Genomic DNA, 20,346 nt, shown 5'->3' with positions numbered 1-20,346 from the left:
ATAACGACTTATATCAAATATCTTTGAAATTTTAATCAATTCTTAAAAACTGAATTATTAAATTAGTCACCCGATATATGAAACAAACTATATTCTATCTACCATCTTATAGATTCTCTTTAGTCTGACAATGAGATATCATGGATTATACGTTGCGTCATCATCTGTCCGTTCATCGATCATACAAACACACATATATATATATGTCATACTTCAGGGAAAAAGAAAAAACAAAGCGCGCTGAAAAAAATCCTTATCTTGAATCTATAAACAGCCTGTTCGATGACGCTCGATTAACCTGTGCGTTCTCCTTTACACCTTTCGATTCATTATCCCCCGTTATGTAACCCCGTTTCGTGGTCTCAAACTTTGAGAGTGGGCCATTATCGAGATCGATAGTTCACGTTTTACGAGGATCAATGGGAATTATCACATTTCTTCTTTTTTTCTGATGTTCTTATATTATAAGACCAATTTTCAATATAAATATGTATTTAGATTAATTTCGATCGAACGAACGCTCACATGTATGTCTTCTTATTTTATAATAATTATTTAAATTTGAGATATTTGAAAACTATGTTTCATTATTAAAGCGACTCTTTTTATCTCTTTTTGTTTCGCTATTAGAATTATTATAATCACAAAAAAAACAAGATGAAAATGAAAAGATTCCGATTTTCCTCGTATCGTTTAAATATTTTTCCCGCGAGTTATAAATCATTTCTTTCGTTTTTCCCAGATCGATCATTTTTGTATTCACGTGTCATTGCATAATTAATTCCACAGGCATATTATAGGAAACTAATAATAATAATAATTGAAACGAAAAATTATACAAGGTGTTAATAAACTATTTTACATTCCTATATGTAATATAGAAGAGTATGGATGACGATCGCGTAGCCGCATTTTATTGATCGTATTAGCAAATATCATGGCACTCCGTTGTTCGCGATGACCTTTTCACGTTGCTCGTGTTATGCAACGAAGGTGAATGGTCGAGCATAACAGCTTGCACGTGTCGAGCGGAGTCACGTGGCGAGTGGAGTAGCAGTCGCATCAGCCATAACACTTACACACATACATACATAGTCGCATAAAGATGCAAAAGGAGAGTGGAGAGTGCACGAATTGCGCGATCGAAGTAGTATGCTGTTTTGCACCAGACTTGCATCATGGTTAGATCACACAGTGTTGTTTGTTGTTATTGTCGCGTTGCGATTGTTGTGTGCTGGTTTTATCTTTTTAAATAATCTCTTTTCATGCCTCCGAGTGAAAATGATGAAAAATCCAATAATATTTTAACGTATTATATCATTTATTATACATATGTATTCTTGTGAGTGCATAATATGTTATGTATATAATATTTGTGCATCAAGTGTTTCTCTCTCTCTCTCTCTCTCTCTCTCTCTCTCTCTCTCTCTCTCTCTCTCTAGTTCTCTCTTTCTATCCTTCTTTCTTTCTTTCTGCTGCTTCTGTATATATGTGTGTGTGTGTGTGTGTGTGTGTGTGTGTGTGTGTGTGTATATACTCTGATGAGAGTATGCGAAGAGAACCTTGACTGTCCCTGAAGTCTTTCTCACGTGCGCATCTTATGTAACGAAGAGCGTGAACGCTTTCGCGCATCGCTTTTCACGTTATCTCGTCTCACGTGTCCGTTACTAGCCATATACGCAGGTGAATTGTGTCACGTGTTACAAATTAATCGAAATCGCGACAACGGTCCACATCTCCTAATATCATTTTTTAAATAAGTATATGCAGTACCGAATTCAACGTAATTTCATTTTATATAACTTGAATAAAAAAAGAAACGGAAGATAATATTATTCTTGAATTTGTTCGTATTTATTTTGTATTACTCTTCTTACAATAATATTATTCGGTTTTTTTTCCAAATCATTGCAATCTTCTCGTATACCACGTGACATAGAATTATGTAACGTCAAAGCACGCGTTAGATATACACATTGAAAAATTCTGCACGCGCTGCTTTTTCTTAACTCTCTTTATCTCTCTTTCTCTCTCTCGTACGCATTTGCAGAAACTAGAATCCGGGCCGCGTTTATCCGGGTTCGTCTCTCCTTTTTCCTTATCATTTTGTTACGGATGCGCGACCGTTACGCGTCCCATTACCCTAAAATACTAACAGAGTATACGTACACGTACGTAAGTATGTAATATATGTATGTATTTTTCGCTGAATAATTTTCTTTCACCGAATAATCGTTCGTTCTTTTACTATCAACTCAATTTACATGTTTTCAACTTTATCGATCTATAAAAATTGTATAATAGATTCGATGCTTATTTCTTATTTTATTAAAGTTGGTCAAAATAATATTTATAGAAATGTTTTCTTCTTTATCGTTAGATTCAAGTACGTCGAACTTGGACGTACGATTTATGTAATTGTACATAGATACTTATACAACGTGTATAGGTAATATATATATATATATATATATATATATATATATATATATATATATATATATATATATAATACGTATACATGTACGTATGCGAAGAAGGTATGTGCACAATGCCGCCGCGGGTTGCTCGATGGTCGTGGTACGTTACGATTGCGGTCAGTGTTCACGTAACAACACAGCAAGAGCATTGATACCGTTATCGGATCGGCACAGCGCAGGCGTTTCAAACCGGTCTCCAATTTCGTTTCCCGCTCATTATGCAATCGGTACGCGATAGCGTGTTGAATATCCGACAACAAAAAATATTTCAAAAGACAACAAATTATTTCAATAAAATGATCTTTCCTTAAAAGTACTACCTAAAAGGTATAAATAAAAATGAAACACGTTGAATTGAACGAAAAATCATAGATTCGATGATTAATTGTGTGTTTTTGTTATTGTGTTGTTATAAAACGATAAACAGAACTCTCGCATATATAAATTCACGTATTATAAACGACATTTCTTCGATGCGCAGAAAATGATGTAAAGATTTGTGACGAACGTCACAAAGATATTATAACGTGTTTCTCGTTTATCCATTATTACGTTGAAATCCTTTCCATGAAAATCTCATAATAAAAGAGATAAATAAACAGGCCTACGTGTTGAATGGCAGTAGCACGATACTTTCTGCAAAAAGAGACAAAGATTCGTAACGATTATAAACGTACGTTCGAAGAAATGATACGGTAACTATCGAGATCCGTTGAAAGAGTGACTCACTGGTGTGACGAATAGAAGGTCGATCACGTTTTATTCATTGAAATCTTAAAAAAAAAAAAACGACTAGAAGGATAATGGTATTTAATCCAAATTCAACGTTAATACAAAATCATTTTTTATTTGATCATTTTTTTTTTTTTTTGTATAATATTTATTTTGTCTTATCAAAGAATTCTTAAAACGTGATTAACGATATAAAAACAATCTAGCGTCATTTGAAAGAAGAAAACAAGACGAAAATATGAAAATATAATAGAATATATATATTCCATGATGTATAATATTGATATTAAAGACAATTGGGTAGGATATGAGAAGAGAAGGGTGAAGCGTGTGCGGATTGCCACGTGCTTCTACTCGACTGAACATTACGCAATCGTGAAATGGAGCACGTGCGCGGAACAACAAGACTTGTGTCGTTCTCTCAACTTCCTTCGAGGAATGACAATTCGGATTGGTGATAACCGATAACGAACGTATTTCTTTTTCAATTTATTTACGAACCAGTACTCCAGTTATCACGAATGATAACCACAATTCTTATTAGGAGAGTAATAACTTCCGCTTCAGTTGATTTAGGGTACAAAAGAAGAAATTAAAATTAAATTAATAATTGTACAATTATTCAATAATATTTGTTCTTTTTTAATTAGCACAATTTAATATTCTTACGTTTTATCCGTTTATTTAAAAAACGAAGAAAATATTCCGATTTAAAACTCGGTTTAGAAAGACGGTTTACAAACGTGTTGTTGAAAACTAATCGAATTAAATGGAACGACACATTTTATACACATACACAGAGAAATCGTTATCTGCTTATGGCACCAAATACGTAAACCGCCATTATCGCTAGTAGTTTTATTATAATCACCTCGACCCACGACGTATTCGTCGTTTAATCTGACGATATATATAGATATAATAGAAATAATATTTATTTTACATTACGATTCTCAATTCTTATCAAAGAATTCCATTTTTAACTTCGCCAATTGTGATCCTCGTTGTATCGATCTTCATTTTTTTAAATTATTTAATCGAGTTTACGCTTATAGTATTTAATGTATGTATTATGAAAGAGATAGGAAAACAAGAATTACGTAATACTTATACATTACGGAGTCATTGTACACATACATACATATGTATCGTGTGTAGATCGACAGACCGAAAGAGAGACAACGAACGTACTTACATGTTTATAACCTAATTTAAAAAATATTACCTAAACGAGTTACGCTATTATCAAATAAAGTATTCAAATAATACAAATTTATATCAATAAAATAAAAGACAACATTTTTTTAATTGTATTGCGTGTATTTTGATTTAGTGTTTTTACTTAAATTTATTAAATGTTGGGCAGTAATTCAAGTTGAAATCTACATAGGGTAAAAGTAAAAAAAAAAATTCAAAAAGAAGAAAAAGAAAAAAAAGGAAGGGGAGAAATAGGAATATCGGTAAAACGTGAGTGTGAAATAGCTCTGACGCATACGTCACGCGACACCTTTGCTGCAGCAACGTGTTTCCGCATGCGTCACGCAACACGTCGCGCGAAATCCTATCCCATTCTATCGTGTAAACGTGTTCTCTCCAAGATATGCTTCAACAAAAATCATTTCTTATTTTATTTATTATGTATAATAGTTTTGTTTCTATATGTTATTTTATAAATTCATTGAATTGCACAATTTAAGAAAATGTCGAGTTCTAATCTCAATGTTGAAATAGGTTTAGAAGGGATTAAAATCGACATCATAACAAGCACTATCGCACGATGCAGCACGTTGTCTAATACTGACGTTCGCAATGATCACAATAACGATAACGATAACGACGCGTCGTCGTCGTCGTCGTCGTCGTCGTTCACGAAACGAGGGCGTGTTCTTTGTTTCTAGTTCTATTGTACCTACGTACTAGATTCGGTTGTCTATTCCAAAGAGAGTCACGTGCAAATCCATTTTCTATCCATTTTCTATCCATCCATTTCTAATCGTGCCCACGTTGCTTAACTTTCCAGCTTGATTAGATCTTCATTTCGATACATTCCTTATATTTTCATAATATAATTAACAACGCGAAATAACGCTAATATTTCATCATCAAAGAGAAACGACGTAGGACGAAGGTGCGCATTTGCCGTTGTTTCGTCACATGAGAAATTCACGTGGGTGGACTTTCCTGTTCCAACAAAAATCACGTTCTCAATCGATAATAAAGAAGACCGACTAACAGTCGGTCAATATATAGATAATAGTTAGTTAGTTATGGAATTAAAATAAATGCAAATAAGAAATCATGAAATTGATTTCGTCTGAATTTTCGCTACGTGAAAAGGAAAAAGTTTGAATAATCTTTCTTTGGAATGTCAATACCAAGAAATGAAGAAAAATTTCTCGTTGATTTCAATAAAGCACGTAGTTAAGTTTAAATGCAGTATTTGACTAATCGCGAAAATCGCTTCCAATAAATGCTACGTAATCATTTCGAGGAGGATGAAACATTGAAACGCCAGGAATCATATGTTTCGATCTAAATAACCAACGAATGCCCGTCGCGGAATTATATTACGACCTCGAATTTCCGAATCTAAGCAAATAATTCTAAACGATACTAAGGAATATATATATATATATATATATATATATATATATATATATATATATATATATATATATATATATTTGAAGATAATATAATTTCGTCGTAAACGAGCCGTGCCAAAGAAAACGTCGTTCATTCAATTACGTGTTTTCTAAGTATGTTGTAAACAAAAAAACTGTGAGATTATTTCTTAGAAGAAAGAAATCATTCGTGTAATATCGTTAACTATCGTCAGAAGAAGAGAAGGTCGACAAGATAGGTAGGCAAGCAGACAGGCAGGCAGGCAGGCAGGCAGGCGGACACGTTTTTGCAAGGGCCGAAAGAAAGCCGGCACAAGAGAGCACGTGAATATTAGACGAGACTCGTTGATATATTTACAATGCCGCTAAAAACTCTACCTTACTAGCCAAGCACGAGGCCAAGTTTGTTGAGTTTAAAGTGTCTATATAAGCCAGCCTATGGCAAAGTATCTAAAGCCTCGTTCGCCAGCACGTGGCAGCAAACGCGCAACGCGAAACCTTTTAACGGTGCAACGAATCGCAAACTCCTTCCTTCTTATAATTTTACGTAACAGATCATTGCAGAACCTAACGTTCTAATGTTCTCGTGAGCGTACCCCTACTATATTAGATGATGACTAACCGAGGACAGCACAGATCTTATTGTCTACCGCAATAGACTGTGCCTTGTTTTATTCAAAGTTCATTGTATTTTACAATATTATATATATATACATATATATAATTTTTTAAACAATTTGAGACAAATTCTTTAACAACTATTTCAACGTTGCTCGCAAGTAATCAAACGTACCAAGTTACAATTAGAAAAACAACGAGGTAAATATATTGCATTACATGATCGTTCGGTGACTTGATAATAAATAGAAAACCTGAATAAATATAAATATTAGTTGGCGCGTGTATAACAGAGAATCTATTATAATATTACGACAATTCAACACGTGGATATGTTTTATGAATGTAGGCGTACGAAATTATATAACTGCGTCACCACGTGTCGCTTCGAGTGTTGAAATTTGATTATCATGTTACATCGTGTTATAATTGTGAAACATTTTTTTTTCTTTAAATTTAAATGGTTTTTCACTTCAAAAATAGTTAGTCGGTTAATCTTCCCCAGTTATCGCAGACTATGGGTTTCCGGATGAGAGTTGGGACAAACGATATTCCATAACCACATAAAACACGTGGCCTGGCTCTTTTGCGGAAACTCAAAGCACTTACGTAACTTCTCGTAAACGGATGAACATCGTCGCACATTTGCGTTGGTATATTTCTATAATAATCAAAAGTATACACGATATTGCGAATACGTAGAAATCATAAAAGTAAACGTGACGCTTTTTGTAATAGTAAACTTTACGACATATAATCGTACAATAAACATACATATAATATATATAGATAGATATATAAATTTATCTTGCAAATGATAAATGAATTTGAATGAATAAGTATGTTATTTTTTTGCTATTTTAAAATTAAAATCAAAGAGATTCGTATATCATAAATGCTTAAATATGGACCTAGCTTATATACGTATACACATATACTCACATCCTTCTTAGAACATTGTTTTATTACTGCTCCGATATAACACAGAATTATTTAACCGTGTTAAAGGAAAATTAAATGTATATAGCGTGTGTGTGTGTGTGTGTGTGTTTTTTTATTTATTTATTTTTATACAAACGCGTGGATCGTTGAAATTTCAATTAAATAGAAAACACTCTGTATATGCATACTGCATATAAACTCCTATAAGACGATTAACTCGTTTGGTAGAAATAAAATAAATGAAAAGATTAGAACTTTTGGAAAATGCAATCTCCCAGGCCATGACCAAAGGGTTAAACAAGAAGACCCATCTAGTGTTTAAATGTGGTAAACACACTAGAAGCATTATGACATCGTAATATTGTAATCACGCGCGAAAGAGGCAGAGCAGAAGATCAAACGACGATGATACGTGCGATCTCCGAGGACCGGTTACTTAAATAGGGATGCGAGCATTTATTTTATCGTCATTAATTGAAAGCGATTTCACGAAGGGTAACGCTGGCTGAGGACGTTCCTGTACAAGAGGGAGGTCACTGACTTGGGGACCTTGAGCGCGACCTTACCTAAGATTACTCTCTCTCCCTCTTCGTCATACCCATATCTTCTCTTTCGAATATTTGACCAAAATCAGAAAAATACAAAGATTGAAATCTTTTGTGCAGTCATATGATTTCCCTGTTTGTTGAAAGAATATAAATTAGATTTTTTATTATCAATCATATCTTATCGTCCTTCCACATTTCGAATTTTATATTCAACTAACAAATTGACTCGTTAGTATTTATTTTTAGTCGGAAACATCATATTCTTCCGGAATATATATAAATCGGATGATCGAACCTCTACGCTTATAAAATGTGGAGGTAAGAGTGGGGAGGTAGGAATTTGAAAATGTTACAAGCCTGCGATAGTTGTTACTCAAGAAGCGTAGATCGTGTATAGAGTTGCCTCGTTGGATCACATCGCACTGTGATAGTTACGTAATATTGAGCAACACCGAGTTACGACAAACACGCCGGCGTGTATAACTTTATCGGTCACCGCTGTGTTTGATATTCGCTCATTAAGAAATGAAAGACGATCATCAGAGGATATCGACCAGTGTTTACGAAATAATGCTCTCGTCAAATAACTTTTCATTTTGTCTTTCCAAATTTGATACAGCAGACTTGCATAATACAAAAGAAAAAGTTACGAATTTACTGACCGTTCTTGTTAAAAGATTGATAAGAAAGACGATTTTCCTCGAAGAACAATGTCTATCCACGTGTTAATATACGCATTAATACACGCATCAATACACAATATGCATGACCAAAAAGCAAACGATCAATACAGTTTGCGATCTTTCAAATGAGTGTTCTCGCGTGACGAATGGCCGAGGTTACCGAAGGAGGTCAACCATCTGTAGGAATCGTAAAACGTTTCCTCTTTCCTGATTCCTAAGCCACACTTATTATGGCCTTTTCTGAGCAAGTTGGATATTAGTGTTCGATCGTCATTGTAGAAAATGAAAATAATAAAAAAATCAATTCTTCCGCGTCAGACAAAGCTAGCTCTCTTGTACATAATAAATTATCATGTTACTACACTTTCTATCGTTATCTAAAACAATTCAAAGTAAACTATTACAAATTGTCAATGCACTATATCGGATAAATTACCTTTCATGATTCAATGATATGTACATATTCGATATTTTGAAATCGAACGTCGTTTCGACCTTATCGAAAACAAAGACGATTATTTTATTGTCAACTCATCGTCGTATAAATTTGTATTTTCAATCCATACGAATACATTTCTAATTATAAGTGCTAGCCTATTAATATCGTTGCATATTTGGCAATCGTTTATATAATCGTGCAATAATAGTATAAATGTAGTAGATACGTTACAAAACCTTTTCGAGTTCATCGAACAATAATTATTGAATTAACAACTAGACATTTTCCATCTTTGTAATCTTAATATAATTGATCTAATATTGTTTTTTTCCTCTATTATTTGTCGCAGATGTACTAAGAAGACGAATTATGGTGGCAGAATTTGTCGCCCGTCAAAGTGGATCGCCCATCAATGGTGAGACCGCTTGCCTAAATAGCAACATGCCAGCTAGCCACACAATGGCACACGCAGGTCACGATGCTCACGGACCATTACCACCGCTAACACATCCGGCTCATCACGGTGGACCGATTCAACAGCACCAACCGCAGCCGCAGCCACAACAACAGCCACCACCACCACCACCACCACCTCAGCAGTCTCCTCATCACCATCATCACCATCATCAGACGCAACAACAGCAGCAACAGCAACAGCAGCATCATCATCATCATCATCAACAGCAGCAGCAGCAGCAGCAGCAGCAACAGCAGGCACAACAGCAGCAGCAGCAGCAGCAGCATCTTCAACAAGACGCCCAACAGGTGACACATCCCGAAAACTTCCCCCCGAACTTCGACATCAGAAAAGAGCTCTTTTCCCAGCGCAAGCAACGAGAATTCATCCCGGACAACAAGAAGGATGACAGCTATTGGGACCGGAGGAGACGCAACAACGAGGCAGCCAAGCGGTCACGCGAGAAAAGACGATTCAACGATATGGTTCTCGAGCAACGAGTTATGGAGCTGAGCAAGGAAAACCACATCCTAAAGGCGCAGCTCGAGGCAATACGCGACAAATTTGGAATATGCGGCGAATCCGTGATCAGTACGGAACACGTTCTCGCTGCGTTGCCCGCGGAGCCACCGATCAGCGTTAAGAGGGCGAAACTACCAACATCGGCAGCCATTCTTTACGCGAGAACTCCCAGCCCGGTTCACACCTCGGTTATCCACCAGCCGGTCAGCGGTGCCAGATCACCAAGATCACCTGCGCAGCTTTACGTGCCCGAAACAACGGCTTATCCGGAAACGGAGAGCTTCCAATATCCTTACCCACACCCAGCTATGCATCTCGATACAACGAGCGCGTTAAATTTATCACGCGGTCGAAGAGCACAATCACCTTTCGAGTTGTCCTCTGGTAGCGGCGACGAAGGTGGACCACAATTGGTAGTAAACTCATCGGCCAACAACAGTCTACCGCACAAACTGAGGCATAAATCCCGCATCGGTGACAAGGACGCCGCTAGTGCTCTCCTTGCGTTGCAAGGTATCAAGCAGGAACCTGGACCAAGAGCGTCGCCCCCATGGGACAACGAAGGTTCCAGCGACGAACGTGATTCTGGTATTTCTTTGGGAGCCGAATGGACCGGACCAAGCGTCGTACCTACCGTCCCGGAAAGTGAAAGGGAAGTCAAGTCGAGGCTCGATCGTCTCGCATCCGAAGTTGCATCTTTGCAATCGATATTGCGTCTTGGCAAGCCAGCCGACAGTCTTATGACTGGACACTCATTGTCAACTAACGCGACGACCAATGGACCATGAACGAAACTACATCTTTCCAAGAGTTTTCTCTGCATAATTAACTCTATTCGAATTGTTTGCGCGTTTTATTCTCTTTGAGATGCTCTCCCCAATTGGTTCTTGCTTGCTAATAACTTTGATCAAAGTTTATTAGAAAATATCGAGCCATTCGTTTACTTGTCGCGTGAACAACAAATTCTACCCTCAAACGACGAACAAAAGAGGAGGAGGAGGAGGAGGATCGTCATAAGAACTTTCTTATGAATTTTCAGTGACTATCGATGTACGCACGGGCTTACTACTCTACAAATATACGTGTTACATATTATTTATATACATGCGCATAGATACGTACAAATTTCTAAGGAGTTTAGGAAAACATTTTAAAAAGAATTTCCAACGAGAGTTTATTATTTTCTATACCTAAGTGATATATGTTTACTTTTTTCCTTTCTTTGATTTAATTAATGAAATAACGAATCAATCATCCTACTCCTTAAGGCGCGTATTCCCTAAGCGGATTTATTATTAAATAGTAAACGAGTTAAGCTGCTTTCACGCGAATGCAATTTTACAAAATGTATCCACAATACTTACGTTTCGTCGGCGTGTACGCGATAAATACCCCCTCTTTCAAAAAATATTTCATTTCAAAGCCTACCTATTGTAACATTTTAGAAATGTTATTTCGTGTCGAAGCGGCTTTATTCTCTTATTTAACAATTACGTCGCGCAACCGGCTATCTCACTACCACAACGATACGTTCAAAAATGTAACATTTCGTATCATAGAGATTGATAAAGCGTTGAAATAATAAGCTCTCGTTTCGATAACATTCTTCTTCAAGACTATTTTCATTTTCTTCCTACGTAAATTACATACATATATATATATATATATATATATATATATATTCATATATGTACATTAATATTTACAGAAAAGGAAAGAAAAAAATGTCTTTCATTGAAGAACGGATGTATCACGTCACGTTTATACACACGCACACCACACACACACACACACACACACACACACACACAAAGTCGCCTTATTAGAAATTACTATACTCTACATCTATGGCGCACGATAAAAATCAAAACAATCATTATCATTATCTTTTTTCTTCTTTTAATACAATTCTCGAGCCTTTATTGTCCAACCGAATGAATCTATTTTTATGCAAAATCAATGTTTTTACATTCGCCGACGAAAACAAGAAAATAAAAGAAAAGAAAAGAAAAGAAAAGAAAATAAAAGAAAAGAAAAGAAAAGAAAAGATAATGAAATAAATGAATAAGACTCGAGCTTTACTTATGAATGATCATCGTGATCGCGTATTTAAACTTCTTTTTCTTCATGATTTTATCATAATTTAATCGTTAACATCGTTAATCGTTTTCTCACCTCTCATTCTTCTTCTCGCGATTATATTCATATTTAATACTTTTGCTATCGGTGATCGTAAAAAAGATATGATCGTACGCGTATACGTCCAGATAAGGAACGAGAATTCATCCATCATACCGCATATGATCATCCAAAAATATACCTATATATATATATATATATATATACACACATACATACAGGTGTATATATTATTGACTTGCAGTTTACGTAACTGCTCAATGGGTACTTTGTACAGCACCATTTAAACGTTATATATCGAAATATTGACAAAATTTGAAAGTATTTTTATCCGATCTTCGTTTTGATAAGCTGAAATTCATTGTCAATCTTCAAATCGAAATTTAGGATCGAAATATTAAGTGAGCCTATAGTTATATATTAAATACGTAAATATATATATACAAAAAAAATATATATATTTGTGTGCGTGTGTATGTGTGTGTGTGTGTGTTTGTGCGCGCGTGTGTGTGTATATATATATATATGTAGGAATATAGAAATAATTGTATTTTTCGACATCGTGATTATGGCGAGCGGTTATTGTTCATTAAATTCATCGAAATGAAATGAAGCAGCGAGTCGTCGTTAGTCTTATACAATATAGTAACGATTTTTAAATAGAATTGAATATTTTTTGACGAATGACTGATTCTCGAAAAAAAAAAAAAAAAAGCAAAAGATATTTGCAAAGTGCATATAGTTCATTAGAAAGTTAATTCGCGTTACAATAACTTTGCGTATTTGTTTATTGTATGACATATTGTATACGATAAGTCAAAAATTAATTGGCATATTTGAAATGAACTAATGTCTTTTTTGTATACCAATTACAAAGAAAGTTTTATTAAAAGTTCTTTAGTGTGCTATATACGATAATGAAAGATCTTATAAAGAAGGATTGATCGATTTTGTAACAGAATGGATACAAGACACAATCGATCAAACAAAAAAATGCATACATTATTTTTTATACATGTCTCTATTTATATAATCTTTAGACAACAAATGTAAAAAGATTCTCGCTTTGTACTTTTTATCGTGATTAAAATAAAACCATTTATTTTCCTGTTTTTTTTTCTTTTTTTTTTTTTTAGTTTTTCTTGATTTTTTTGCTTAAAAACGTTTCACGTATAGCACACTAATTTCTTCATATCTATTCGAATATTGAAATCACTAATTGTTTAATAAGAAGAAAAATGACTCAATAACAAAGTGACAAAGCATATATAGAAATACAATATAGTATATAGTTGGAAAATTGTTCAAATATTTTGATATTAAATTTGAAGGAAAAGAGAGAATGAGCCATTCGAACGTTATCGACGAGGATGTCTGCTATAATAATAGCTATAATAATAGCTATAATAATAGCTGTAATAATTTTTATAATAATTGCTATAATATGGAACAAACGAGTCGACCAATTTCTATATCATTGACGTCGACGATTAACAGTGATTAACATTAACCGAAAGCTATTTTAATTATAAAACGTACCTCTATTTATATTTATATTACATCGACCGCCTATTTAACGAATGCGAGCGACCGTAACGAAAAACAGATAAGCTGAAACGATTTCGTTTGAATCACATCCAAAGCAGATCAAAGATGGTACTTGATCTGTAAGCACGTTCATTAAGATTTATATAAAAAGATAAAAAAGAAAGACAAGAAAAAAAGCACCTCACAAGACTGTTTATTATAATCAGCGTTATTCGCGGAAAAATTTGACAATGATTTTATTCTTTTTCCCTTATAATATATCTCTCTACTTGTAATTATATTTTTATTTTTCTTATTTTTCTTATTTTTCTTATTTTTCTTATTTTTTGTCTATAAATATCATTTATATTTTATACACGGCATGTGTTATACAATAATGCGCCAAATTCTAAAAACGAGAGGATGCCGTTTACCAAAGGAATCGTTTTTAAATAAGCCAATTCATTATTATTGGCTACCAAGAAACAGCAAAGAAATATTTCAAAGACACAAGCACACGATAAAGGCTATCCTAGCAATAAAAAAATATTCTTTAAAATCGCCTCTTGCCCGGAAAAGAAAAAAAAAGAAAAAAAGAAAAAAAGAACAAAGATAAAGAAGCAAATGACGCAAATGATAAATAATTATTTGGTGATTTTTCATTTTTTGATTACCTACTTCTATAATATAAACATAATCGTTTGAATTTGTTCAAATCTAATTATAAGAGATCTATCTCATAGTGAAATCTGATAATAAACAGAATACGTTTATTAAACTTTCTTCTTCGTCCAGAATTTGTATAAAAATGAGAAAAATACGATAAAGCGCGTATTAAATAATTGACAAATTAATTGCTGTAGTATTACCGTGAGTGCCTATTAGATACATACATAATACATAAATACGTATATGATATATGAGTAGTAGTACATAGGAGAGACAAGAGTTGGATGTATCCCTCTGTGTTAATACTTTAGTGAATATCATTGATGGATTGATTATCATTTTTATAGCCGTCCGAAAATATGAAGCATAGTCATCGTAAAATGAAAAAACAAAATTATTTGAGGTGAGACTATCTACAGCGTGCAATCGAAAATACATACTACATATACATACAAACATATACTATACATATGTATGTCGCTTGTCAAATTTCACGATCCGTGAAATAATTGTGACGATAACGAAACTTGTTCGTTGTGGAAGAATAGATTAACACCATCAGACGACTTCCTCGATCTAATTAATTGATCTTGGATGTCTATTTAACGTTTATGTATACACTATATATACATATACGTAAGTAAACTGCACTTTTGCCAAAAAGCACGCTAGTCGTGCGTGCCGTCGAATGGCGTACATTTTCAAGGGAAGTTTTTTTGTCAAATCGGCCGGAGAGAAGGAATTTCGTTACCCTATTGTTGTTGTAGTAATAATATTAATAATAAGAATAAGAATAAGAATAATAATAATAATAATAATAATAAAAATAATTGTAATTACAATAATAATTTTAATAATAATAATAATATTAATAATAATAATAATAACGGGTGTTTTAAAGACAGTTCCTATACAATGCTAAAACGAGTTAGGCGGTCGACTGTTGTCTATATTAAAATATGGCAATTATGAAAATAATGACTACGACGACTATGAAACGACAAGGAGATATCGCGATTCCAATATAAGCTTGATTTTCCTTTCTTCGGCTGTTCCGGAGGTGTATGTATTTTAGATTTTAATAAACATATCCACACACACACACACACACACACACATACACAGAGCGTGTAGTGTACTTGTATATGAACTATCAAAATAAATATTTTCAATGTTTTTAACAATATTTGATGAAATTTCTATTATCATTGACTATGCTCTATCGCAACGTTTCTCAACCTACAATCCTTATCAACTGAAATCTTATACAAAAGTAAAAAAATTCATTCATTCATTTAATACAAGATTTCTAAAATGTTTTTGCAAGTTCGTAAGAATACAAAATATACAGCGATTCCGATATATTTGGGTTTTTCACAATTTTATATTATAAATATTAGAGTCTTTGTACAGTTATTAACAAATAATGTATGTGTGTTGAGATATACGTTCGTCTATCAAAGAGATTCTTGACAGTCAATACCATAGTATTTATTTGTCAGAAATTATTCGCAATAATCTAAAAGAAGAAAACTTCAAAGAAGAAATGAACTTTAATGTTTTATTCTTTATTGTACATATTTCGACAAAACTCACTCCGTCTATTCATATTCTTCTTTACGTCGTTTAACAATAAGCCTACCGACAGTTTACATTTACTTATTCATACTTATTTAAATTGGTCTTGAACAATAATGAAATTTTTCACATTAGAATACAGATAATAGTCAATAGTCAATTTGATACTGGCTTTTTAAATTAATTTTAAAAAACCAAATTTTAATTTCAAATTAAAAGCCAGTATGTTTAGTGTTAAGCGACGAGAGAACTGCACAATTCCACTCTTAAATCTATCGCATATACATTATTTTACATTAATATTTCTATTTGTTTAGTTTACAAAGGTTTTTGTTAAATATATATATGTATATATATAACGAAACTTTTTATTATATCTTTATTTTTAATATGCATATTTTTCTTATCCAGTCTTTCACTATCTAATGTATTGTTTTTTTTTTATTATTCGCATATTTTAAATAATTGTATATGTTTATAACCGGAAATAGTATAATATATAATATAAATTGTCAACGCGCGCGCGTTTTTACGCGTGCAAAGAACAAATGGCTTTCTGCGTGATATAATTTTTTTTATTACTTTTTATATTGAATTATATATATATATATAACTATCAATTTTGTTGCGTTTATTTTTAATTATTTTATACCATCTTCCGCTAATATAAAATCGTATATTTCATTATTAAACCGATTTACTTTATATGATACCAAATGATAATTAAATAATATATATATTAATTAGTATAAACTTGTGAAATAAAACAATTAAAAAATTGATACTTAAGTAAGATACTTAAGATATATCATACTTATAAAATTGATAAACAAACATTTCCAATATATTAATCTCTACACGATACAATAAATAATCAATCAAAAAGTGCGAATTTGTATTATGAATAAAAGATGATTAATAAACGAGATGAGATTAATTAAATCTTACAATATTTCATATGAAATCTTTCGAAATAAATAATAACATCTATAAATCTTGAATCTATAAATATTGAAGAACATTGTAAATGTTAAAATTTCTTTTCAATAAAAAACCTTATTATTCTGCATCTTTATTAAAGATTGCGTTAAATAAAGGTTCAGAATAAAAAGCAGTTATTGTATTTAATAAATGTTACGTCTTTAACACCACTTGTGCCAATAATTTCAAAAATGGCTTCTTTAAATCAAGATATTGATTGATTGATGATAATGATGATGATGATGATGATCATTCATTTGATGATTTATTTTATATGATAATATAAATAATATTAATCTAAAATAGATCATGAAATGAATTTATTCAAGTTTTTAACTGATATCACTTTCATCATTACCAACCTATTTTGTCAGCTCGATATCGATTACTTTCGTTTTTTACATTTAGTTCTACCACGTCGTCGACGTGAGGAATTGGTACGAGTATCAGCTTTCTTCGAAGACCTAGAAACATTTAAAACATTAACAACATCTATTCATTCACCATTCACCATTCACCATTCACCATTAATTTTCCTTGCTTCACTTATACTTAGCATTTGATAAACTATTAAATTTCTATAGCATACCTGTGAACTCGACTCACTGATACAGATGTATGTTTCTTTAAAGTAAGATGTTGCTGAACTAATTCAGCTAATTTGCCTTGCTGCGCTAACATGGAAAGAAAAGTACATATAAACTCGTCATAATTATGTGTCCTTCTGCAATCATCAATCTGAAATAATAGAATAATTATTTGAACATTTATCTATGATCCATAATTATTTGAAACGACGCTATATACTAACTTTATACTTATTTCTTTTATCATTTTCATCTTTTAAACTAGTTTCGCAACTATTTATCTCGTGTTCCAAATTTTTCAATAATGCTAAGAGATCCTTCGGAGCAAATGTATGTGGCTCAAAGAGTTCTGGATATTTGGAACAGTTCTGAAATTTTGGATCTATTTTTTCAACTTTCTTTTCTTCCGTTACCGTATCACCGTTACTGGTTTTGACACGTGCATGCGGTATTCTCACTTCTCCGGATAAACAGACTTTTTTATGTAAATGTCCACTATCCGAAACCAGTCTCTTTCCATTTATATTGATGTTACCAAGAGAACGACCTTGCAATAAATATTTTCTCATCAATCATTTATAAAAAGCAACAATCTTTACGTTAGTATTAATAATTGTAAGTAGTAATTGATATTTACTTAAACCTGCTTCATGCTTTTCATCTCCAGCCACTCTGATAACGACAAATTTTTTGAAATCTTTTGTCGATGTTGGACTGCTTTGACCTGAATTCCAACCCCAAGCTAGAAAACGATATTAAAAACGATATTAAAAATTAGAAGACAATATGGGGGGGGGGGGTAGGAATATGTGAAGAATTTCATTATCTAAATATATTGTTAAGAAATATTTTCACTTACCTTGTGTTGGTGAATTAAATGCAGATCCAATTTCAGAAGATGTATCAGTACTCGATGAACTATGAGCCGGCGAAGTCTGAATTTGAAGTGGAGTAGCATAATCTAAAGCGCACATTACTACCTTTTCCATGCTACTACAATAGAAATCAATATTTATTTCACAATCACAACATCAATATTATTTTCACATTTGTAAATGGCCAAATGAATATATTAATATTCCGCTAAATATAATTTGTAAAGAAAATAATACTCTTTACCTCGAATCAATTTTAGTAGTACCAATATGTGAAGTAGATTCTTCAATATCAGTTGTAGTATCATTATTTCTCTCAATAGATATAGCAGACGACGACTCATCTTTTTCTATTTTATTGGATAATACATTTTCTTCGTCTACCTTTATTTTCCTATCGCACAATTTATCCATTTTCTCGGGATCATTAGTTGTTTTCTCCGTTCCATTATCTTGGTGGGTTAACTTTACAAGTTGCTGTAATGCTTCCAAAACTATTTGTCTATTTGTTTTTAACATAGTTAATTTATGTGAAATAGCTAAGCGACGATCAGGAACAACAGCCATTAAATTAAATCTTATATCTTGTAATTGTTCACCCGTAGCCATACCTAAACGATCCGTAATAACTCTTCGAAATTGTTCCGTCCATTCCTCGTTTTCCATCCATGGTCCATGATCCATAGGATATGGTTTTAAACCATCCAATTCAAAAAGTCTACCATTTATTGGTACATAACTTACAAAATGAAATGCTTCACCGGTAAATCTACCAGTTGAAACTCCAGTATTTTTATCTTGACGTCTTTTAGCTTGCGGCATAGCATGCGAATTGTGAGCACATGCTAATTCTGGCGTGTTACCTATTGCCCAACCTTTATTTTCCGGACACATTCCAGACGTATGCAATTTTAAACGCGATAAAGTTGTCCCCAAATGAATATTTGGACAATTCAATAAGACGGATAATAATGCGTGTGTTGCACAACTATTAGGAACAACCTATACATAAATATTATTATATTAATAATATCGTTAAAATAAACAACACCCTTATTATGCGGCTTGTGATAGTAATGAAATATAAACCTGTTGCGCAAAAAATATGTTATTCACAATGTCTTCATCTTTAACAAAACTTTCCGTCTGTTCTACAACTTTACGCCTCGAGCGTCTCTCCTCTATCCAACGAAATAAGAATATAAACCCATAAACTGGACCTTCTAAAGACTTTTGTAAGTCATATATTTCCTCTACTTGTACACCTTTAACACCAAAGTCTTCTAACAGAAGCGTAAACAGTCCTAGTAAGATATAAAGAAATCAATGATAATTAAATTCTTCCATGTCTCTCTCATAATTTGTTTATATCGTCTGAAATATATTTGATGTATTTTAATCCTTCAATCGTTCTTTGCTTTAGATTTCAAACTTATTACATAGTACAAATTGCTAAGTCATATTACATTTCAAATATATTACTCCAAGCCAATTTTGATCTTTCTTTTTCTTTTTCTTTTTCTTTTTCTTTATTTTTACTTTACGTGTTATTACATCGATTACAAACATGAACATGAGTAGTAAAGTAAGTTATGAACTATTATATCAACCTGTAATAACACATCAAATATAATTTCAATTAAACATTTGGTCAATACACAATTGTAGTAGACCTATAAATTCTTTTTTACCCATCTATATATAAATAATCATATATACCTGGATCACTTTCTAGTTCTAGCCAACCTTCTGTCAATCGATTAATATCAACAGGCATCCTTGTATCCAATTTTGAATCCTAATTGAGGTACAACTAGACGGATAATTTTTATTATTTTAACCTTATACTGTCAATATAATATGTTAAAGGCGCCATGTTACATCAAAACATATGTCACGTGACTTTATCACGTGACATTGGCAGAGACATTTCAAGAGAAATACA

The 20,346-nt window shown here is 32.8% G+C and overlaps 2 protein-coding genes across 5 annotated transcripts in view; one reads left to right on the top strand and one right to left on the bottom strand.

The window, feature by feature from the left end:
* The window catches only part of LOC107073153 (uncharacterized), a 25,016-nt gene extending 9,450 nt beyond the window's left edge, over positions 1-15,566 (top strand). Inside the window, exons 2-3 of one of the 3 annotated variants that reach the window (XM_089178732.1) lie at positions 9,416-9,831; positions 9,892-15,566. In XM_089178732.1, the coding sequence (XP_089034858.1) occupies positions 9,436-9,831; positions 9,892-10,833 (1,338 nt within the window). In that variant the 5' untranslated portion in view covers positions 9,416-9,435 and the 3' untranslated portion in view covers positions 10,834-15,566. Of the gene's footprint in view, positions 1-1,231; positions 1,343-9,415 lie in introns of those variants that run through there. The other 2 variants (XM_089178733.1, XM_089178734.1) reach the window with 2 other exon arrangements.
* Positions 14,013-20,346, bottom strand: calypso (ubiquitin carboxyl-terminal hydrolase calypso). 2 transcript variants are annotated; one of them, XM_015333649.2, is made up of 8 exons: positions 20,121-20,346; positions 19,491-19,705; positions 18,646-19,403; positions 18,386-18,516; positions 18,164-18,268; positions 17,751-18,073; positions 17,529-17,677; positions 14,013-17,403 (listed from the first exon to the last, which is right to left on the bottom strand). In XM_015333649.2, the coding sequence occupies exons 1-8, from the start codon at positions 20,176-20,178 to the stop codon at positions 17,325-17,327; spliced, it is 1,818 nt and encodes a 605-aa protein (XP_015189135.2). In that variant the 5' UTR covers positions 20,179-20,346; the 3' UTR covers positions 14,013-17,324. The 2 variants fall into 2 exon arrangements, with proteins under 2 accessions (XP_015189135.2, XP_015189134.2); XM_015333648.2 differs by having other exon boundaries at positions 18,386-18,519; positions 20,121-20,344.

This window comes from Polistes dominula, unplaced genomic scaffold, assembly GCF_049000335.1.
Source record: "Polistes dominula isolate Pdom_NZ unplaced genomic scaffold, Pdom_raw_medaka contig_18, whole genome shotgun sequence".
Taxonomy (NCBI): Eukaryota; Metazoa; Arthropoda; class Insecta; order Hymenoptera; family Vespidae; genus Polistes; species Polistes dominula.
This window is presented reverse-complemented; position numbering and strand designations above follow the sequence as displayed.